General features: G+C 39.0%; 1 protein-coding gene across 2 annotated transcripts in view; it reads right to left on the reverse strand.

Annotated features, from left to right (window-relative positions):
• LOC115785593 (GDNF family receptor alpha-2-like) overlaps window positions 1-24948 on the reverse strand; it is a 66623-nt gene that overhangs the window by 16194 nt on the left and 25481 nt on the right. For both annotated transcript variants that reach the window (XM_030737342.1, XM_030737341.1), the window contains exon 4: window positions 14906-15284. In XM_030737342.1, the coding sequence (XP_030593202.1) occupies window positions 14906-15284 (379 nt within the window). The remainder of the gene's footprint in view (window positions 1-14905; window positions 15285-24948) is intronic.

Genomic DNA, 24948 nt, shown 5'->3' on the forward strand with positions numbered 1-24948 from the left:
TCAACCATCTCCTGAGCTCACTTTCCCCACAAACCAAGGGAACTGATAAAAATAGTATGTTTTGTTTTGGTGTGTTTGTGATAAGAGCTTTAAGTCTGTGGAGGCCCCCAGGGTGGCATTGCTAATCCACTTAAGTAGGTTTATTGGGAGTAGCGTGAGTAAAGTTGCGCTGTCTGTACTGTTCACATCACAGCTGCCCACAACGTGAATCACAATCCATACCGCATTTCTCTTTTTTCTTTGCTTCTTGCCATTTGTCGCATGACTCATTCACTCTGACCTGGTCTGACCACTTTTTTCGGCCTTAAGTTCAAAGGTACCGTAATTTACCTCAGGCTGTCTTGTCCCGGCAAGCACAAACACACATATAAACAGAGGAATAGGTTTAATATTGATGAAATGTGTTGTCTGACTTGTTGGGTGGTTGATGGGTTTTTGACACAGTTAGTTAATGGTTGTTAGGGGCTTAGATGGGACACAGAATGTTTTTTCATTTGTCATGATGGCTTTTAAAAGCTGATATGAGGGAAATCTTTAATGTCATAATTGTGATATATTTTAAATTACATAATGAAATGAATTTTGACTCAGATTCCAAAGAGAATGTCTCCAGGTTTTATCTTGCCAGAGTGTTTCACCCATATAGAAAAGAAACAAAAGTATAAACACGAAAAAAGTGAGCATGCTTTATATGTACATTTAAGATTTATATGTCTGATGATTTATAGGTGAATATGGCTCCTTTTTCTTACACAACATACTTATAATAATTAAATGTAAAACAAATACACATCTTGTGTATCTTTTCTAGATCAGCAAACCGTTTTTTAATCATCATTTTGGTCAAATAAGAATGGGACAAACTTTATTTCCATTCTTATGCTAAACTATAGTAATTATTTCTTAGTTGTAGTGTCATAATGAAGAGAGAGACAGAAGAGTTGTTTTCATCTAGCTATATCCAAAACCGGCTTCATAGCAGGACTGAGTACCACTGAACAGATTTTCAACCTAAGTATATCTTACTTGACCTTTATCATATATTCATTGACTTCAATAAGGCCTTTGATGTGGTGTGGCAGGCAACCTTGTGGCCCACTATGTGAGCATAATATCAACACTAACCTTGTCAAAATCATTGAACACCTGTATGACAAGGCCACAAGCCCTATTTTCCACAAAGGCACCACAAGCAGCTGGTTCTGTACTACAGTTGGGATATTGTCAGGGAGGTCTAATCTCAATCATCATGCATCTGGAGAGAATTATGGAAGATACGCTGAAAGAGCATGAAGGCATAGTTACCACTGGGGGAAGAACAATCACCAGCCTGCATTGTGATATTGATGGCCTTGAAGGGAAAGAAAAAAAAAAAAAAAACTCCCTAGCTTGGTGGAACCTTGTAATAAAGTACCAAAAACACCAAGCTCATGATCAACAACGCTCAACGCATCAACAAAATCAGGAGGAGAAGACTGGAAACAGTGAAGACTTTCAAGGACCTTGGTTTTATCATACCAAATAAATGCTCAAATCCTGAGATTTTGGCAAGGATGGCACACTGGAACAGCAAGACTCAAGACCATCGGGAGACAAAAGAACATCTATTTGCAGTCAAGAATCAACCAGCTGCATTCCCTTGTCTTGTCAAATTTTCTACAATTGTGGACAAAAGTCCAAAGAAGAATTTTGGCAAGAGAGATGAGGTGTTACAAGAAGAAATGGGTGGAGAACATCTGAGAATGGACAGGCAGAGTCGTAGAGGACAGTGAAAGTCAGAGAGCCGGGGAGAAGAGTGGGGACCGCATCTTCACTGGTGCCCCAAAGACTTCAGTAGAGGTCAACGGACAAGTGACAGTGGCAGATTCAGATTCAAGACACCAAATAAGTGTAATAAAATGTTTATATTTCTTCAAACCTTTTTTTTTTTTAAATTCAACAAAACCTTACATATGGACTGGAGTCAGACAAGTTTCAGTGTGTCTTTCATTTGTCTGAGAACAGATTTGCCACTCTATTTACAACCAATGAAGCTCTCAATAACAGACAATTTACTTTTTGCTACTGTGCCCCCCACCCCATGGTTTTGCTGTCCAACCACTGCTGACAAGGTGCAGAAAATGTACTTCTATATGTGCCAGTAGCAGTGACCTCTCACTGCTCCTTGACTCCATAAAGCTACTTTCCATTGAAAATTTCAGGGAAAGTCTTTTCCTGTTGATGGTCTCCTTCAGGTAATAAATAGCCTCAAAATGTCTGAGTAAGATAAAAATCCTCAAAATATATAAATTTAGACATGTTTTCTTCAACGATAAACAAGAAAAGATATCTGAATTATGCTTTTTCATTCTTAAGATGTTATTTGGCTAGTTAGCAAAACAGTAAATGACTTGTTAATAATTACCAGTTCACTCACTGACTTACACATACTGTACTTGGTAAGAAACTTTGACTCATCCAGCTACAGCATTATATTCATGCAATGAGCCAGAGATGCATATTAAAAAAAAAAAACCAACAGCAACAATGTGCTGATGGTGCAATCTACTGCACACCGCAATAGCTTAAAAAGGTGCAATGTTAATGTAAGACATACTGCTTCTACAGTGGCACTACTTGATCACATATTGATGATTTTTGTATCTTTTTCACAAAAAGTAACTGGAATAGATGAGATGCAATGATGTTGTGAAACTTTTACAGAACAGAACATGCACATATAGCATAGTCTATCAGAGAGAAAGGCCTTCTTTTAATGAAGTGATTTAAAAACCAATATGCTGTCATCCTAGTCTGCAAAAATGGAGAGAAGCATATTTGGCTGAGATTAAATGTTGGATAATGATATAACAATTTCCCATATCTGTTTGTTTGTCTGTCTGTGCCATCATAGGAGAAATGCAGCCAGTGTGGCGTAATGGACTTGGACATCCAGCAGCAAACCCCACTCAGACACACTTCATTACTCCATCTCCATCCACCCTCCTTACAAATCACCCCAGAGAGCCTCTCGACGTGACATGCTGCTAACATCACATGTGAAACCTCGCTTCAGTAAACTGAACATACTATGTTTGCGCCACCCTTGCTGCAGAGATGAGCACAGGCACAGAAACACACAAACTCAAATAGCAATACACAATGCGTAGACTTCAAAAAAAAAAAAAAAAAAACCATACACAGACAAATGCAAAGCAACCCCTCTCAACACTTGTCCTCCCCACTCAAAGCCCTCTCTCAACCAGTTCCATTCAGAGTGAAAAAGCCACTAGTACCCACAATCATGCTACAGATGATAAAAAAGATACGACAGAGGGGAGAGAGAACAACTCTATTGTGCCTACACAAAGCAACCTTTCCAAGCACAGTTTTTTCTATCTTATGGGCAAAAGGTCCTTTACTTTTGTACTAATACAGAATGTGAGCGTCAGATTTCTGTAAGAATGGCAAAGACCACAGAAGATTAAAGAAACTGAACAAGCACTGTGTTTCTTTTTAGAAGCAGAGCTCTTTCAGACAATGATGGCTTAAAAACAGTAATTTAAAGTTTAGAGAGGTGTCCTGAGTGTTCAGACAATGGTGTTCCAACACCAGGATGCAGCGCATTTCATGGCTTCCACGGGCTTTCCATTATACCTCGGCAAAGCGACTCTCACTGCTGAAATTACAGGCTGTCTAGCTCAACAGAGTTTTATGGTCATTTCAGCCACTCAGCCCCCAGGGAAGTGGCAGGGGGAGCCCCCACAGAGGTAGACTTCTTTCAACCAACCTGACACTTTAAACACAGTGATTCGGCTGAGCGCTGAGTGCCTGTCCATCCAGCTTGGCAGTAATAGAAAACTAATGGCTTTTTATATGGATTCTTATTCCTATCACTCGATGCCCATGACAAACAATGTGACTTAAATCAGATGAGTGTCAGTCTTGGAAACCATTTCCTTACGAAGGAGAAGCGGAAAAAGGGAAAACAGTTATCAGACTCCAAAGTCTTCTAATAGCTTCATTTAAAATAAAAAACAACAGTTCATTGAGAGTCCTATCTGGTTTAGAGACTTTCTCCTCTGTGCTCTATTGACAATTATGAGTTTCTTCTACGGATGATACTTTCTGTTAAATGTGAAATTATGGCTTTTCACTCTTATCACTTCCCACAGTCTTTAGCCTAGAGAGTCTTTAGAAACCATATCTCTCAGTCATCTACAGAAAGCATAACAATAACCATGACACAATAGCTGCCAACATAATAGCTCTTACATGAAGCAAATGAGAAAAAACAAAAGATGTTTCCCTCTACATCCTCCCCTTCCCCTTTTTGTCTCAGCTATGTTGTTTTCATGACCTTATCTTCTCCTCTCCTCTTCTCTTCTCTCCTCCCCTCTCCTCTCCTCTCCTCTCTTCTCCTTCTTCATTAATGTCCTGTTGTCACTTTTGCATAAACCAATTGTGATGAGCTAGAGGTGCTCATGTGCAAATTCATGGCATGTGAATCTGACCATGGTTCAGTCGACAGCACTCAACAGCCTCATGTGTTCTTTTGTCACTAGTTGTTAAATGCCAAAACAAACAATGCGGCCCAGCAAAATTGTTTTTTTTTTTTTTTTTTTTTCACAATTAAACCGTTTTGACACTCTTATTCTGCATTGTGCAGCACAGCTCAATACATCATGAAAACTATTATGAAACCCCTAACAATGAAGCACTTACCTTGTGAGTGGAGTGCTATGAACATATTTTGATTAAAATGGAATAACATCTGTCAGTCAGAGTTACTCTTTCTTGCAACTAATTTTGCAGTGTCTTCTTTTCCTGTTTTACTTCCTAAACCTCTGCTGGTGACCCTGAGACGACGCCAGTCAGAGGTGATGGTACATTTCACCCACTGCTATTTTCTCTTAAATGTGTCTGGACAGCCGTCTGCCTCTTTTGGATCTACTGTACTCATTGGGATTCCTAGTCAATGCTTTAAAAGGGCAATTGTGGACAGATGGCATTCAGTCAAAGCACGAGGCACTTTAGCTTAGCTGTCACATGAAACAACCTTTCAACCCCTTACTCAGCAGATAACTGAAACCAACAAAAACTGGCTGGTGACACAGTTTGTCCTGCATTATTAACCAGAAGATCAAAACCATATGAAATTGCACTTTCACAAACCACTTTTGGTTTTACTTTGAAAGAACTGCTTGACCACGATAGTAATGTTCCTTACTTATTGACCACAAAACTGGCTTCAGTATCTTGCTTGCAGACACAAGTTAGTGCTCAGTCATTTTACAGATCGTAAAAACTGTAGACTACATGCGTCAAGTTATTGGAATGTAAGAAATTAAGATGAATCAATGTCACAATTTTTGAAGATGGATTTGCTTTTCTTTTACATTTGCTCAGCTTAAACATTTGTTTTTTTTAATTAACACGAGGGATGTACAAACACAGCTGGTAAACCCATTTTATACTAGCTACATTAAAAAGTCAGCTTTGAGCAATCTGCTCCAAGTGACAGAGAACTTAATTACTGCACAAGTCAGTGGGAGTACATTGAATTCAGTAATACCTTTGTCACTGCTAGATTTGATTTGGTTATTATGAAAAGAAACAAATTAATTTAATGACTTAATTTAAAGACACAGAGCAAGCCCCCACCAACCCTGTTTCCTTAAAACTACAACAACAGCAAAAAATCACTATGGAGAGTTACAACTCTAACGATACATCCTGGGAAGTCTCATCATGCTGTCTTTTTCGTTGCCTCTGTTAGTGAAGTGAGTGATGAAACTGAAATTATTGTGTTTGGCCCTAAAATCCTGAGAAAAACTGTGTCAAACAACATACTTACTCTGGATGGCCTCTTACCTTGGCCTTTGGCACCACTGTAAGGAACCTTGGAGTGCTCGACTGAACCATCCCTTAATTATGCTGCAATAGGCTTAGACTGCTGGAGGGCTTCCCATGATGCAGTGTGTTTTTTTCTTCACTCATCTCTTTTCACTCTGTTTATACACCACTTTGCATTTAATCGTTAGCATTAAACTCTGGCTCTCTCCCCTATAGTTTGCCTTTTGTCCTGACCCCCTCCTCCCCACACCCAGCTGGCAGATGGCTGCCCCTCCCTGAGCCTGGTTCTGTTGGAGATTTCTTCCTGTTAGAAGGAAGTTTTTCTTTCCCACTGTCGCCAAGTGCTTGCTCATAGCGGCCGTTTAATTGTTGGGGTTTCTTCTAATATTGTAGGGTCTTTTTCTGAACAATACTGCCACAATTACAAACATCCTGTCTCAAAGGTACACTAAAAAACTAGTCTAAGCATTTGCCATTTCTAGACTGGAATATTGTAATTCTTTAATATTACCATACTGTCCTAAAATCTTACTAAAAAGACTTCTGTTAATCCAGAATGCTGCAGAGTATTGGCAGGAACAGGAAAGCTATGTCCTCTTCATTGCTTTCCTGTTAAATCCAGAATTCAATTAAAAATCTTTCTCCTCAATGATAAGGCCGCATTACATATTAAAGACCTCATAGTACCATATCATCTCAATAGCCCACTTTGCTCTCACTAAAAGTACAATGGGATGTAGAGCCTTCAACTATCAGACCAGCCTCCTATGGAACCAGCTCCTAGCTTGGGTTGAAGAGACAGATATCCTCTCTACTTTTAATAATCAGCTTAAAACTTTCCTTTTTTGTGAAGCTTATAGTTAGGGCTGTATCAGGTGACACAGAACCATCCCTTAGTTATACTGCCAAAGGCTCAGGCTGCTGGGGGATTTCCCATGATGCACTGAGCAATGCTTCTCCTCTCCCCCCTCTTCACTGTTTTCTCCTGTTGTTTCAATCTCTCTGTGCTCCTCTTCTCTGTGTTCTCTTTCCCCTCACTCCCAAACTGGTTGTGGCAGATTGCTTTTCCCCTCTGAGCCTGGTTCTGCTAAAGATCTCTTCCTGTTTAAAACAAGATCTTTCTCTCTTCTATTGCCATGGGCTTCATCGGTGGGCATAGTTGAATCACTGAGTTCCTTATCTAATATTGTAGAGGCCTATATTTAACTTAAGAACAGTTATTACCAATAATTAAATACCATAAGAGACATATAAAACAATTCTGTGGAAAGGATTATAGAAAGCTACATTACACGCAGCAGCTTTTAGTAAAACTCTGTAAGTAGGAAGAGAAGCTCAAAGTAACAGTGATTAAGAAGTGAAAGAGTAGGCCCTAATTGACACATTCAAAACAACACAGCAATCATCTGTAGATAAATCGGAAGCCCTATTGATAATGTTTGCATTAATAATAGATATGGTACCACTGGAGGAAAAGATTGTAAAGGAAAGTATGAGGCCCACTCAGAGAGTACCTACCCTGAAAGAGGAACTAAAAAAAGAGACTTAAAGCAGAGTTGTAAGCAATACAATTATCTCCAGCTCATACACAAGACAGGGTTACTTCCTCCAGCTGTACTTAGAGCTATGGAAAGTTTCTCTGGTCCGAGAACACCTAGCAATCACTACAGTTTTCCGTTATGCCATGCTCCCTTAGAGATTAGAATTAGGAAAGTAAATGCATTTACTAATGCATACATTGGAATGAACTGCACACCGACTGCCCCATCTCCCTCACTACCTCTCTTATACTCTTTCTTTTACTTCCCTTTGACTCCTTTTGCTGCTCTCATGTGTATCCAGCAAGCTAAGCACGTACCCACTGAAGCCGATGCCTGATTAAAGCCACAAACTGTACTATGCACAAGGAAAAGGTCACCAATTGACACATGCTTTGCTTGCAAAGCCAGCTTAACACTATCAGAAAAGACACTTCACTTCGACAGCTCATAATGTTACCAGAAAAAAGAAAGAGTCCAGGTATTGCCTTGAGCCCAGACTTTTAAAGGTAAGTAAGGAAAATCTTCTGTGTGCCTGCTTTTATACTTTGTTTTCAGACCTTGAAAAAATTGTGGAAAGCGAGGACAGTTTAGCCAGTTCTTTCTTCTTCAATAGAGTGTTAAAGAGATTAACCTTTGTTTTGCCTCTAAGACTAGATTTAGATTTAAATCTGTGATACCAGTCAAAATGAGGTATTAACAAAGGATACAATAACATGATAACAAATAAAAATGTGTCTAAAGAGAGGGTGTTTCAGTTGCCTTCCTTTATTCATTAACTAATTATTTCTTTTCTTCGATTTTAGTTTGAGTGTTGCTGCACGGCTGATTGATGCATAATACTGCATCTACATGCATCCCGTGTACGCATACGAGTATTAAACTTTCTGCACTGATGAGTAGGCCATGGTCCACCAGGGTCAAACATTTACATGTTTCAGATCATCAAAAAAAAATTTAATAATAGACAAAGAACTGGCCATGTGAAAAACCTAAACCTAATTACCTAAACCTGATTCTTGCTGCCCTGCAATCAAGCGTTTGTGGTAACTGGCAGTGACTTTTTAACATCACTGTGGATGAATTTTAGCCCACTCTTCTCTGCAGAATTGTTTCATTTCAGCCACACTGGAGAATTTTCCTTCATGAACGGCCTGTTTCGGCCTGTGTTTCGGATCATTGCTCTGTTGCATAACCCAAGCACGCTAGAGCTCCAGGGCAGGTAGAGAGAAGAATTCATGTTTCCATCAATTACAGCAAGTTGTCCAGGACCTGAGGCAGCAAAGCAACCCCAGACCATCACACTACCACCACCATGTTTGATTGTTTGTATGTTGTCCTTTCTCTGAAATGATGTTAGTTTTATAACCAGATGTAACGAGACTCAAACCTTCCAAAAAAGTTCAGCTTTTGTCTCCTCAGTCCACAGAATACTTTCCCAAAAGTCTTGGGGAACATCAAGACGTTTTTTAGCAAATGTGAGACGAGCCTTTGTGTTCTTTTTGGTCAGCCATGGTTTTCTCCCACAGATGCCATTTTTGTGAAGTATTTTTCTTAGTGCTGTATCATGACCTCTGACCTCAACTGAGGGAAGTGAGGTCTGCAATTCTTTAGATGTTATTCTGAAAATCTGAAACATGTCAGTGTGACAAATATCTAAAAAATAATAAATCAGGAATGGCACAAATACTTTTTCACAGCGCTTTATCTATAGTGTCAACTACACACAGGTCCAACTCGCAAACTCCAAGTGGAATAGAAAATAGCTTAACAAGAAAATTTACGTCATGTCAGGGTTGGTCCTTGAGTAAGTTACTGCTTTAAATACATAGGATTGCCGGGATAAAATGAGTAGGCAGTAATGACAAACCCACAGAGAATTATCACCACTTAACTCTGTGAGAGATTTTATGTTTTTTAGGTAATTGCTAATCGTGACCAAAGCATCTGGAAGCAAAAGCTAAGTTAGCAAGTAGATAATGGACCATTTAATAGTTAAACATATGCACATTTCTTGGAGGATTTAGTCGAGAGAAAAACAGAATTAGGAGGGGAAAAAAATTGCCAAAATTGCTCTGTGTCTGTTAGATGGGTTTGGGTAGCTGTTTGCTAATATGTCACAATTTGACATTGTTAGGATAATGTATCAGTGTTGTGTTGCATAAGACAAAACAGAAAAATGAATAAATAAAGAGTTTGTTATTACAAAGGTTTTTTTTTTTTGCACTGCATTAATTAGTGCTGACTGTAAACATACTACATAATCAGTTCCAGTTATTATATCTGCTACCCTAATTCCCGTACACGTTGTAGTAGTCATCTTCCTGTGAAATAGTTATTATATCTCTGAGGCAACTATTCCTGTAGATGCTGTAGTAGTTTGTTTTCTGAGAAATAGGCTTCCACACATATGTCTCGAATGCTCATTAAAATCTCAGTACTTCATAGAGAACTGACCTACATGCGAATGGAAAGTATGCTGAGAATTAGTGGCCAGGGATCATGCTGAGGTTCCTTGCAAGTGCAGGAGAAGAAAAATGTGTATGAGTGAATGTGTGAGAGCAAAACCGCAGATAAAAGGGCAACAGCATCCTGACTTTTTTCAGCTTCATCTCAGAAGCTTCAGGTTAATGCCATGTGGGGCAGTCATTCTCCCTACACTGTTCTCCCCACAGTGGAGACTTGAATTGTTGGATGCAAGAGAAGACTGTTGATTCAGGGCACTGTGTGCATGTGTGCGTGCGTGTGTGTGTGTGTGTGTGTGTGAGAGAGAGAGAGAGAGAGAGAGAATGCAATACCCTGTGTATTTTCTGTAAGCAGAAGTAGACCAATAACACTGTTTCTCCCAAACTGGGTCAGGTTACCTGTACAGGGATCGATTGTCTCTCTGCTGCCCACTTTGAAAACCAGTGACCAAAGAACTCAATCAAAGAGCACCCAGTGAGCCTGAAGACCAGGGGAAATAAATCAAAGATAAAAGTGTTGCATTGATCCCTTAGACAATCAATACAGTACACAACTCAGTTCTCTTTGGTTTAGGCTTCATTGAGCCTGTGTTGCGTAAGGTGACATGGAAATGGACAGGGAATTTCTCTGCTTGAATGCACACACACACACACACACACACACACACACACACACACACACACACACACACACACACACACACACACACACACACACACACACACACACACACACACACACACACACGTGCACACGCGCTACAGTAGCCCAAAACAATGCATCCAAATATAGCCTATTGTCACTCTGTGGACTCAGTAGTCCCAAATGAATAGCTGTTGGATCCACTGGAAGGATTGTGATACCACAAGGTGGAGAAGTAGAGAGGAGAGGAAGCAAGGGAAATATGGAAAAATCTGTTTTTGTCTCTGTGTGCAGAATTATGGAAGGTAATAATGTAATAACTGTGGCAGAAGTACAACAAGCTGTAAGAAATAAGAGCTGCTCCATTTAATGCTTGTTCTCTGTCCATCTACAGCCCCAGGGTATGTCAACAATTGCCTCCTGAGAGATGAGGAAGAGACGGAAATCTTCCAGAGCAATATGCCATCTAAGCCCAAGCCAGAATTAGGTATTTGAAATCTTTTCAAATATTTAGTCTTTGTTTGATTGAGCTCTAGGCTCCACCTGGAGCAATCTGAATAGTCTCCAAAGGTAAAATCATCGCCAATTTGGCATCCAACATGCTCAAGGTAAAACTCCAAAAATAAAGTAGCTCAGGGTGTTTTATTAGTGTAAAGTTTAAAGTATGAAATTGCAGGTCTTTACCGGTTTAGAATAAGTAATAAAATACATTTGTGAATCTGTTTTGACATGGGTGTATTCTGAGCTGTGACCCTATCTTTAGCAGAGTATATTTCAGGGAGCTATACCTGAATTTGCGATGGCCTGTGGAGTCTGCTGCTGAGATCCATAGCTGTGTGACCAAACCACTGACCTCCAACCTGCTGCAGTATAGCTGTGCGGCCAAAATCGATTCTGTGACCCTCCTTTCCCAACTCCTCCTCCTCTCTCCGTCTCATTATCGCTCCATCCCTCCCTCCACTCGCTATCTGTCCCTTGCGTTAAAATGAAATAGGTGTGGGTGAGCTGCGCATCCCCTGTTTGGCGTCAAACAGGCTTCCCCGGGGAACGCAGGCCTGCCTTTGAGCGATGTTCCTCTGCTTTAATCAACAAATCTCTGAGAAGGATGAAGGGAGCCAGTGAAAGTTTTATTCTGCTGTTGCACTGCTGTATTCTGTGTTTAAAAAGTTGGCTCCTTCTAAGATTGTTCAATTGTGATTATTGCCAGGATTTCACAGAACACTACAAACTGGGGGACTTTGTCTTCATTAGGATGACAAAGAAGTTTTATCATTCTGCTTATACAGCATACATTATAATAGTAAATTAGAGAGTGAGTGAAGAAGTGCTCATTAAGAGGATGATGTCTTAATATCCCAGTGAATTATCAGATCAAATAAAAAAGGCTAAATGTTTCCACTGTCTTTAAAGACATAACAATCCCGTAACATGCGTTCACCATGACAGACAAATATGTCACAGGATGGCGGTGATAGTTGACACCCCATAGCAGGAAAAAAAAAAAAAAAAGCACCAATTTGAGAACAGTGTCTGCACGGCACTGACCAATGGCACCGTGCTGTAATCGAATTGTAGTGACATTCTCTTGCATGGCAGCACTTACTCGCTGCAGGAGAATGCACAAACAGTGGATTATCAGAATTACATCCAAGCTCAAATTGGTTGTATGCGAGCATGTGGATCTGCTGTGCACGTGCGTCTCCTGAATTGCTCTGCCAATACACAGGTGTGTCCATGCTGCGCGAGTGTGCACACACTCATCGAGCTGTTGACCTCAGTGGGGCATTACGCAGCCACAGATAATGAGCTCTAACGTTCTATTTCATCTTTCTCAATAAGGAGGCACACAGCAGACACCTCAGGGCCTAAAGGTCAAAGAAAGCAACTAAGCCTGAAAACAGATTACACAAAGCAGGCAAGAAGGTAATTATCGAGACAATCATAAATTGGAGGAGAGGTGATAGACTTTCACTACTTTAACAGTGAGGTTGGATTTAGTGTTGGTGGAGAGAAATTATGTTTTTGCCATTAACACTCGACTTGAAGCGTGCTCACCTCTGTGGAAAAAGGTTGGAGGCGAACTTTCAGAGAAATGCTGGTCTCCAAAATTGCTGTGCATCATTAGCTTGACTAATTTCTTTTTTTTTTTTGCAACAGTATCATTCTTATTTTTAAGACTCTAAGCGCGTGTGTCAAGATTTCCCAAAAGTAAGAAAAACAACAACCAGTACAAAAGTGTCACTTTGCTTTTCACACTTACAACATTAATTTTTTAATAAGGAGATTAGTGGATAAGGTGTTTAAACTTGCTTTAAGTAATTTTTTTTGGTGCACTGGCTATTCTTTTTTTTTTTTACTGACACAAAACTGAAAGATTAAAGTATAAATAATTAAAACTACTAGCTTGAAGAACAGGCGGTGTGAGAGTTTTATAGATATTGAGTAGATAACAAACCAGTTATTTTCCACTTCCACTTGTAATATAGTCGGACAGTGACTTGGTGCACTTTCAGGACCTGACTACCATTGACTTCTATCAGCTGCCTAATCATTTGTCACACTGGGAAATGAAAAAGTAGCCAAAAGTTTCCCTTCTGATGATTCTCACATCACAAGTGTTATTTTTAGCTGTGCGCATTCAAGGGTCTAATGATTGGTTGAACCCCATTAGGCTGATAAATGAGCTTTTAAATGCTTCAAATTACTGAAATGTCCCACATTTTTTATTCTATTAGAGAAATGAATTCAGAGGACTTCTACAACTGCTGGGTGTGAACCTTGTTGATGACCAGATGTAGCACATGGTTCCAGAGGTAAAAAGAGCTGTGCTTCACCTGCTTTCAGCTGCACTAACACAAAGAAACATGTCACGGCTGGGTGGGAGTGAATTGAATGTGGCCTCTGAATCCAATAGATGCCCCATGCAGCCAGAGCGATCCACTAATGTTTTGTTCAGCTTAATTGAGCACTGTTCCTTCAAGTTTGCCTCACATCTTCATCCTGCATCTAACAGCCGCAGCTTACCTGAAAGTCTAATTACGTTGCTGGCAAAGTTGCGACAAAAGAAGAATTAAAAAAACTTTCAGGTGGCGCAGGCAGACAGAAAAAGTTGTCAAAAGCAAAAATGCTAACACACTAATTTAGCGCTCGTTTATCATCATTATTAAGATGATAATGAAGATGCGTTAGCTTGCCTTGTATCTCTAAAATGTTTTGATCAACTCACCAAAACACAATTTGGTAACACATATACATTTATCTGCATGCATATATAGGGTTGTGGAAAAGTAACCCCCCCCCCCCCCCCCCCCCCGTTTTTTTATAGGTTTTTTGCATATTTGTCACACTGATGTGCTTCACATCATCGAATTTGAACATTATACAAAGATAACCTGAGTAAAAATAAAATGCAGTTTTTAAATGATGATTTCATGTATTAAGAGAAAAAAAAAAGCTATCCAAACCTATTTGGCCCTGTGTTAAAAAGTAATGACCCCCAAAACCTAATAACTGGTTGTGTCACACTTTGGCAGCAGCAACTGCAATCAAGTGTTTGTGCTAACTGCCAAAGAGTCTTTTACATGGCTGTGAAGGAATTTTGACCCACTCTTCTTTGCAGAATTGTTTTAATTCAGCCACACTGGAGGGTTTTCAAGAATGAACGGCCTGTTTAAGATCATGCCAAATCATCTCAATCAGATTTAAGTCCACGCTTTGATCAGGCCACTCCAAAACCTTCATTTTATACTTTTTTGAGCCATTCAGAGGTGGACTTGCTGGTGTGTTTTCAATCCTTGTCCTGCTGCATAACCCAAGTGACCCTGAGCTTCAGGGCATGAACTGATGGCTGGACATTCTCGCTTGAGTCCAGATCTCCAAGTCCTGAAGCAGCAAAGCAGCCCCAGACCATCACACTTCCATCACCATGTTTGACTGTTGGCATGATTTTCTTTTTATGAAATGCTGTGTTAGGTTTATGCCATATGTTTTCCCAAAAATCTTGGGGATCAATAAGATGTTTTTTCTTTCTGGATAATGGCTCTCATCGTGGTTCACTGGAGTCCCAAAGCTTTGGAACCCTTTCCAGACAGATTGATGTCAATCAGGCAACGTTTATATCGTGGCATGATGTGTTGCTTTTTGAGATCTTTTAGCCTACTTCACTTTGTCAGACAGGTTCTGTTTAAGGGATTTCTTGATTAACCCAGGTCTGGCAGTAATCAGGCCTGGGTGTGGCTGTGGGTGTGAAATTGAAATCATCTTTCTAAAAAATGTGGTTAATCACAGTTAATTAATGATACAGTGTGGGGGATGGGGGATAGCTTTTTTCCCTTAATCAATGAAATTAACATTTAAAAACTGCATTTTGTATTAACCTGGGTTATCCCCAAACCCACCACCCCAACCCTGTCTCGTTCCATCACCTGCAGAGAGAGTCCTGCTGACAGACCTTCCGTAGCTGTATACAGTTGGATTTCTCCTTATCTTTATAGGAGCAGTTGGGCACAATTGTTTGCCTGCGTCGCTCAGCACAGCCTTCAGTCTGGCAGGGGCAGAAGAGTAGCCGGTGGCTGAACTCACTGGGCACACGGTCTAGGAACGACCTCAGTGCCTTGTGGCAGCGCTTCCTGCTGCAAGATTCTCGAGGGTTGAAGTCCCCCTTGCTGCATACATTGATGTAAGAAGACCGTTGCCTCTTGCAGCTCCCATTTAAGTTGCATGCTTTGGCTGCATCAAGGCAGGGGTTGCAGTCTTTCTCTGTGTCAGGACAGTGGAAACCCTTCTGCGCCACTGTGACCATTCCTGTTCATAAAAACACAAGAAAAGGAGGGCAAGAGACAGAACTCTGTGAGATTAATGAACCCAAAGAGAAAAAACAGTTCACACTTCTATGGTTTAAACACTTTATGTGTCACATCTGTGGCCTTCGGTTAGGTTAGGAAAACACTGGAAAGCAAGTAAGCATTTTATGTCATGTCACAGCAAATTTCTTAAAATCTTTTAATTATTAAACCAGACCACCATTTCCCCCTAAACTTACCAAACATAAACATAAAAAACTTTAATATAATAATGCTGAAGTCACTACTATATTGTATTGTTCAACAAATCTGATATTTGGTAGAAAAAGAAAAACATAGAGTGCATTATCTTTGATGGTCGTACTGAAAGAATCGTCACCTTATTTGCAAAATCATTCACACAAGCATGTCTTCGCAACATCAATAAAGATGTATTCGCGAAATGCATTACAAATCATGCAACGATACTTTAAATGGCAAACAGTAAAGACACCAGAAGAGAATTGAGAGATTTCTACCCTGCCAGTTGAATACTTGATGTTAAGTGAGGGTGTCAAGCACAGCCGGGCAGCCAAAGTGTTCAATCCCACAACACGGCTTTGTAGCCAGTGGGATTTGTTAAAATTTTCAGAAAGGGAGGGCGTAATTGTTGGAGTTTTCACTGTAACAGGGTCAAGAAAGGTTTGAGCTGAAAGTCTTCATGAATGGATCCCACTGAGCGAGTGCGGCTGTCTGAACTGTTAATTTCATCTGAGCCAGAAGTCTGAATCATCGGCGGTTTTACAGCTCTCTTACTGACAAAAACATTACCGATTGCCTGTAACATCACACTGAGGATGATTAAGCCAAGAAGCCACGCCGTGTTTCTCTGCTTTACAGCTGTAGCATTACTTTGTAATAACAGCAGAATGACTGAATGTGGAAAAGTTGAAACACACTGGTGAAAATGTACTTATTTTTCTTGTGGCATCTCAGCTTTCCATCGTCTTTTTGTTTGTTTTGTTTGGTTTTTGAAAGGAATGCTTTATTAAATGACCCCATTTTCAGATTTTAACTTCACACTACTATTCTGACAATTGCACTAAAGCATTACCCAGTATGCTACCTGTCTTGACCAAGCATCTGTACAAGAACAGCGAGGAATAGAAACCTTTCTAAGCCTCTGACTCAGCATCATTAATCTGATATCGTTTGGATTTGGCTTGGCGGCAAAGTGTTTTGAACAAATAAAACAATAATCCTTGAATCTCTATGTTTTTCTGTTTCTCCTACCAACAGTCAGCTGCCAGAGGGATACCAGCAGCCAGCCCCATTCACTCTAGCTGAATTATTGATTCAGTCAGTTTCAGACCTTGAGTGTAATATGAATAAATTAATATATGATTCCAAATGGATGGACAAATTATCTGTTTCCAGATAACAGTATGATGTGATTACCACAATATTAGGGCATCATAATATTTAGCTCAATTTTTTTACTAATAATAGTCAGAATTTTATGTTATTTAACAGATGAAATAAATAAGACATTTTCTATCATCTAAATTAGTTTAATGGAAATACTGTAAAGCAAGCTGGAGTCGCTGGGAAAATATTGACAAGAGCACTTATTTATGTGAATGCTGGTCAGTGGAATAGAGCAATAAATACTGTAACATCTGCTCAAGACATGCTAGGCTCAAGCACTTGAAATGACTGCTGTAAACCCTTCATGCTTAATCCACTAATCCAAGATCAAGTTCCCTCATTTATTCCTAGTGTCATCACAAACTAAAACACTGCAATTACTGGTCATCACAGACATGGAAAAAAAAGGATTATGGTATTAGCTATGTTAGGGTGTCCTGAGATACTGCATATACCACAGTTGCAGGAAAAAACAAAAAAAAACCCCAAAAACATGTTTTTTCTAAGCTATAACAGTAATAAAGCAAGTTCATGTTCTCTTGCGGCACCCCTCTCTTGTATTCAGGCTATATTAGAGAAGTTAACCTGCCTACCCTGTAGATAATGATATTTCAGAGGTCGTGGCGGCTTGGTGACACTCAGAGAGATTCATCTCTTATTCAGCAGAACCAATCTCACTCTGTGTCTATCAGACAGCCTGGAGCAGGAAGAAGGCCATTTATTTTAGAGGTGTGTGCTACAGAACTTGTGTTGTTTCCAAGTGGAGCATCGCACATTATCAATCCTAGAAATGGGGATACATAGAATCCCACTGCAACACCGGGGATAAATAAGCAAACCCACCAAATTAATGATTTTGTCATTTCAGATCACATCAGATAAAACAAAACTCACAGCCCCTGAAGAATAACAGAAGTAGAATATCAGGAGTTCATCAGAGAAAGAAGAAAGCGCACTTAATCTAGCTTTCAGCTGACCAGGGCTTTCATTTAGATGAATCCAGGTTAATGTAGCAGGCACTCAATAAACGGGTCGAGTGTTGAGAGAAATGCCCTAAGTTCAAGAGATGTAGGTGTTTGGAACAGTGCTGTCTTTTTCAGCGTTTGTCACAGACCTTTATTTCTCTGTTCAAATATTGAAAGCATTAACCTGACAAACTGATATTTAAATATAGTTGAATCATCTTGTTTATCTTTGCACTCTCTAAGGGGAGAGGATAAACACTCCTCAGCAGATGTCAGGCAGCCTCAGTCTTGTTAGTCTAAGAGTCTGAAAGGCAGACAGATCATTTACTTATGTGACTTGGTTGGTCTGTGAATATACTGAGAACTGAAACAAGAGCTGAGCCAAGCTTGGCGGTATGTTAAAGCTGGAGGAGAGGTTAGCGGGGTGGCTTTCTAATGGTTTGGGCTACATTACACTGGGAGTTTACAACAGTTAAATCTCTCCTGGCCATCTCCAGGCTCTAATGTAGGCCACGTGGGGGTGGGGGTGGGGGGGTCCAGGATGAAAAGAAAATAGAAGAAGGATGAGCTACTAAGACTTATCTGACCAAGCAGGGGTAAAGCCGCTTTGGAAACTGCAGCGATGGAAGGGTTTCTTCTTCTTTTTTTTTTTACTACCTTTGATTGGGGAACTGAGATTGAATTTAGTGCTCAACCCAAAAAGATGTCCTGGGGCGAACATAAGATACAAAGCCTACTTGATGGCTCTGACGCGCTTACACACAAATAGCATGATAGCAAGGGAGGGAGAGAGGGAGGAGAAGAGGAAGGAAGCGTCGAAGTGGAGATGGGAGGGGAAATGTTTCGGTATTGTTCTTCTGAGTTCTAATTGATTTTCCAAGTGCATTACAATGAAAGTTTTCAGCAAACACATTCTGCTATAATGTGAGGTGAAAGATGTTGATAAGCTAATGATACGACATGAGCAAAAATGGAAAGTGCTTTAAGAGGGGAGAGAAGACTTGAGCAGTTGATTACAGCAGCTGATCATGACAGCTAGAAAGATGAAATGGGAGGACGGAGACACACAGATTGGACAGCCACTTACAGAGACAGGCTGGAGAGCTTTCAATTAAGTCATTCTAATTCAGTGGAGATGTGCGACATTTGCTCAGAATAATTAACCCAGCCCATCAGCGGTGCAATCAGCAGCTCTCACAGTCACAATAATCAACACGTATCTATTAACTTACCTTGTTAGTTGTTGTACTATACATTAGTGAGTGAGTGAGGACACCGACTGAATGACAGAGAAGTGGATGGGTCGCACTGACTGATTATTACTGTAGATACTATAAATGCAATTCAATGTCATTAAGGGCAAAACAAGTTATAAATATTATGGCGCATTCTGGCTGCAGAAAGTGCTGCAGAATGAAGTAATATGTAATGTTCTATGGAGATGCTTTACATGCACACGTGTAGGACGAATGCCATGTATTAAATTTAATTGAAGGATACAAACATTTCATTCTTAAAATGATTGTTTTGCACTGTAAACAACATGTGCCTCCGAAGCCGTGCTCTCATTTGTTGTCAAAAACTGTTAAAGTTCGGTCATCACATGCCCATCTCGCTGTTCGACTGTTAATGGGCTTTTAATAAGGATCTCTAAACTGTGGGCATCATAAATAAGACTCCACTGATGGCAATGTAGTGGAAACAACCATCAATTCTTTCTGCACATAGAGCAAGAAAGAAAGATAGGGAAAAGAATAAAGAGTAGGAAGCAGGGGGATAAAATGTGAGATAGGGGACACCTACAGGAAGACAGATGGATAGAAACAAAATTACTTAAGACCTTTGGTCCTGTGAGGAATAAAGAAAAAGGAGCATAATAAAAAGAGAGAGAACAAGAAGTGGACAGAGCTTGTATAAATACAAGGAAGTGGATAAAACATAGGTGTAATCAGTATCACGATTTTGATTCTTCTCCCCCAAAGAGGAAGCGATCTTCTTTCCCCAGTAATTGCTCTCCGTCAGCCTAATTTGAATTCTGCATTTCATATATCATCCTATACTCAAGGGACACTACGCTACAGAAGGGAGTTCAGCCCAGGTTAGCAAGAGGCTCTTGGCTCTGGGTATGTTCTCAGTAATTAGGAAAGGTGCCAAAGTTTGGATTTAATACAGCCCTGGGTAAGCGCGTGAGAGCTTGTTAGGGAAGTCTTTAGCCTGGACCCTGAGGAGCATGTCAAGCATTTCTGTGTCAAAGGACTCATCAGTCATTAGTTCTATTCTCCATGTTGCAGTGGGGGTTTCACTATGGAGAAAGAGGGCGCACTGAATCTATAACATCATCTCCCTAAGCCCTATCAGGCAAGGTAAATGTGTAGATGTCACATTTACCTTGCCCGAGGAAAACCGGCTGAACTTATGAAATCTTCTGTTCTCAGGGATCAGCTGAATTTGACCTGATAACATGAAAGTATACCTGAAAAAAAGGAAACCTGGATATAGTCACATTCTAGTAATGCTACATATTTGTATTAAAGAATAAATGTATGTGAGTGGAGGTGGGAAAATGGCATTCAAAAGCTTTCTAAATCATGGCAAACACATGTCTAAATACTTTCTGTTGCATTCAAGTGATGTTTCCTTATGTGAAAATCAAAGTTTGAGAGCCCTCTGTGACACCTGAGTCTACCTCCTTTAGCCTTCACTGGCACTGATGCAGAATTTATTGAAGTCTAACAAAATGTGTATTTAGGTCAGCCTACCCAATATTTTATCAATAATCTTGTCTTTTCACTACCAGCATGCAAGGAGGCAATAACAAAATTTTCTAACAAACTAAAACATTGCTCTATTTACTGTTATTTATTTCTAACTTGTTAATAAAATGCTGACTATTAAAAAGGGCATCTGATAAGTGAGGTTGGAACAACTCTCATTACTGACCCACGGAGAGACAAGCTCTGGCTGGACTGAGGGTAAACTGATTAGAAAATCCACACAGAATAATGAAGCATATAAACAAAGTAATATATATGCGTAGACACACAACTGCAAGCACACACAAAACTAATCTTTCACTAACAAACGTGCAAAGATTCATCTGAAAAAAAAAAAAAGCAACACACATGCAAAAAAAAAAAAAAAAAGGATCTTAGTGTTTGTCTAAGTAACAGTAATTGTTATGTGGTGTATTAGGACAAAGTGAAAATGTCAAACATTTCAACAGCATGCTGAGCAGGACTGTTCCACTGTTCCTTTTTCCTCAGCTGTAGAAACAGCTTTCTGGATTTAATTGGATGGTAGGCACACGGAGCTGAGAGGTGAGAGGCTTAGTGCAGAGAGTTACAAGGTCTAACTAAGGGATGTTAAACTTAATTCCTGGAGGGACCTCTGAATGCAGGATTCTCTGCTACCCTCTGTTCCTAATAAGTTAATTAACTCACCACTGAGTCACTGAGAGCAGAATATATTTCACAAGGAGCATATTAACAGTTGCAGTCAATGATATCTTTGCATCTGGGCTTTGGAGAAGGGATTCTCTCCCACCTTTGCACCTGGTGTCTTATTGATCTGAATACTTGTAACTGGCATTGTAACTGGGAAAACAGAGGTTATGGATCACAACTCTGGTTCAATGTACACAGCCGGTACTGGTATAGCAAAGAGAAAATTGTCTGTTGCAACTTTAATCAGCCAAGTAATTCGCAGATTGAGAGGTAAAGTGGCAGACTCTGGAATAATCTGCAACTTGATATTCGTACTGCAGAGTGTATACAGTCATTTAAATCCCATCTTAAAATGCACCTTTTTACCTTGGCTTTTAATTCTAGTTCAGTTTGAGTCCCATCAGGTTTTAAGTTGTGGCGTCTTTTGCTTTAGTTTGTCGTTAGTCATATTTATTGTATTGTATTTGTTTGTTTTTTATGTTTTACTCTATTTATTTTTACTGATCTATGGATCTATTTTGCTTATTTTGTAATTAACTTGTAAAGCACTTGTTTTTAAATGTGCTATGGAAATAAAATTGACATTGGCATTGACATTGACATAAAGTAAGAGTTGTTAAAATAATCAAATCAGGAAAAGGAGATTCACTTTCTGAACTAACAGAACTTGTCTGTCACTGGCAGGTGTGGGATGATAAATAAAAAAATGTGCCTTCCTCTGGCCCCCTTCTCTGTTTGATTTCTTAGCGTCCCCATGGTGCTCGGCAGAATTTGATTAGAACAGGGAAAATATGCATTTCTTATTACTTAGGACCCACCTCTTAGAGACCTAAAGAGGATTAGATTTCAATAGAAAACTGATTATCAACAGATTTCCTCTGGGTAAGACTCACTTAGCTCTCCCTCTCATTTGATGATGAAGATCTTTCAGGAACAAAAAGTTAAATGCACATACCGCTGTTTATGTGCATGTAAGGATCAGTGTAACCAACCATGTATCCCAGCTTTCCACTGAAGTTAATGCATTTTAATATGCTTTACAAGTAAGGTGGTCTTACTGGTGCAAGAGATGTTTTGGGTTCAAATTAAAAGTTTTCAAAGTTTCTATAAAGGATTGACTGATTTACTCATAAGGTGCTAAACTAAATCTGTCGCAAGTTTAGCAATAGGGCCTTCACACATTTCGTGCTCAGGCCCTAAATATCAAGAAAAAAAATGCTATTTACATAAATTAATCAAATAATCATAACAAAAAATCAGAGCAGATGTAAAATAAATAAATAATGAATACTGTATTATGCTGATCTTGTTAAAAACATACTGTTATCACACATCCTGGTTATTTATGCAGTTGTTTGGTGTTGTTGACCTGATGACATCTGAGAAGTGCACCTTATATACATCCTTTAATTTTCGAGTACGAGCTTTTTTTTTCTGTCATGGAAATTGATTTCAGCTCAGATGCTGTTATAAAAAACAGAGCTGAAACTGATTAATCACTTTCTCTCGTGCTTAATGACTTGTTCAGTCACTCTATATATTAGCTGAATTATATATTTTATTGTATAACTTATGGTACAATGATATATCTCAAAAGGGCTTTTAAGAGCCCTATTATTGCTGGCTTCATCAGTCTGCCAAAGTGATGGCATTCTGTTGTTCAGATAGGTCATGTTTACTTCAGTGTCCCTCAAAGCTTAATTGAGACATACCAACCACAGTGAAGGAACAAGCCACAAAACTGTCTGAAGTGATGTACACATTGTCAGTTACTGTTAGATTCAAATCCGTGCTGTTTCTGAGGTCATTTATAATTATTAATCTTGAAATAATTAGTGGAGTCACAGCTCTTATGCCACATGTGTGAATGCACCCAACTGTCTCATTCTGGAAAGGTTTGTGGATGAATTCTGTTGTGATCTGCAGATATCTAATACAACTGAGAACAAAGACTTCTGCAAATAGCTGGAAGCTAAAAACTAACTGCAACTCCTGTTAGGAATATATATATATATATATATATATATATATATATATATATATATATATATATATATATATATATATATATATATATATATATATATATTCTTTTTTTCAATAAAGGAGCCACATCACAGCTTCTTTGAGATGGAGACTGAAAATGTCGCAAAGTTTTTCCCTCTCACACAACTACTGCTGCAAAAGGCAAAGTATTAATGGCTGAGTGCTAGTTGATGAAGTCAAAAATGCATACAGTACCAGTCAAAAGTTTGGACACACTTACCTATTCATATGAATGAGTAAGTGTGTCTAAACCTTTCACTGGTACTGTATATCAACACTTCCAGTAAGATTTTGAATTGTGCTTTTTCAGAAGATATTGGTCTCTGTTGGTAATGTCATTTAAAAAACATTTCTTCAAAACAAGCTATATTTGTCAGTGTTACTTTGTCAAATGACAAAAGAGTTAAAAGTGAAGACAAAACTGTCTAGTTTCATTTTGTTCTGTCACAGTTTATCATAAACTGTGGATGCATGAAATGAACACAAGTGAATTGTTATATATAACAATTCCAATCATTGTTATAAAATAAATGAAAAGGGCCACCATTAGGACAGTCTCAAAAACAATGTCATACAGTGAACTGAGGAACTCAAGGTGTAGGAAAGGCATGCCCAATTACAGTTTTGTTGATGCCTGTCTGTTAATAAAACATCATGCATTCCCTCTTTTCCAATACTAAAGGTGACACATAAATCTTAATACAAACCCCATTCAGAAAAAATGGGACACTGTAAATGTCAATAAAAAACAGGATGCAATGATTTGTAAATTTCATAAACACAGACTTGATTCACAATAGAAAGCATATCAAATGGTTAAACTGAGATATTTTACTTTTTCATGAAAAATATTACTTAATTTTTAATTTGATGGTAAAAATATGACTCAAAATAGCTGGGAAAGCATTTTCCAGCAAAAGGCTGGAAGAGTAAGTGGTACTAAATCAGAATCAGAATACTTTATTGATCCCAAAGGGAAATTACTATTGTTACAGCTGCAACCGTTTCATTTAAACGAGTAAACCTAAAACACAATAACATACACTAAAGGCATAAAAGTATAAAGACTAAAGAGATATTTTGACTATATACACATCTAAATCTATACACATATGAAAATTGTGAGTGCAAAAATTTTTAAATAGGTGTCATTATATATATATGCACAGTCCTTTTTTGTACAATGTATAAGTGTATGTACAATGTACAATGTATATAGTGTATGTACAATGTATATGGAAATTTAAACAATTTTATGTACAATTGAATACTGATAAGTGAATGACACTGATGAACCACAATGAGAAATAGCTGGAGGAACATTTTACAACTAATTAGGTTAATTGGCAGCAAGTCAGTAACATGATCTGGTATAAAAAGAGCATCTTAGAGAGGCAGAGTTTCTCAGAAGTAAAGATCAGCTCAGACATCTCATCATCTACAAAAGACTCAGAGAATCTGGAGAAATCTCTGTGTGCAACAGACAAGGCCAAAAATCAGTACTGGATGCTTGCAGCTTTCTGGCCTTCAGGAAGCACTGCATTAAGAACAAGTGTGATTCTATCATGGAAATGTCTGCATGGGCTCAGGAGCACTTCTAGAAATCACTGTCTCTGAATACAGATCATTGTGCTATCCACAAATGCAGGTTAAACCCCTATCATGCAAAGAAGCTATTTGAGCATGATCCAGAAATGCTGCCATCTTCTCTGGGCCAAAGGTCATTTAAAAAGGAACCGAGGAAGTGGAAAACTCATCTGTGGTCAGACTAATCAAAATTTGAAATTCTTTTTTGCAAAACATA

Source organism: Archocentrus centrarchus, chromosome 9, assembly GCF_007364275.1.
Source record: "Archocentrus centrarchus isolate MPI-CPG fArcCen1 chromosome 9, fArcCen1, whole genome shotgun sequence".
Lineage (NCBI taxonomy): Eukaryota > Metazoa > Chordata > Actinopteri > Cichliformes > Cichlidae > Archocentrus > Archocentrus centrarchus.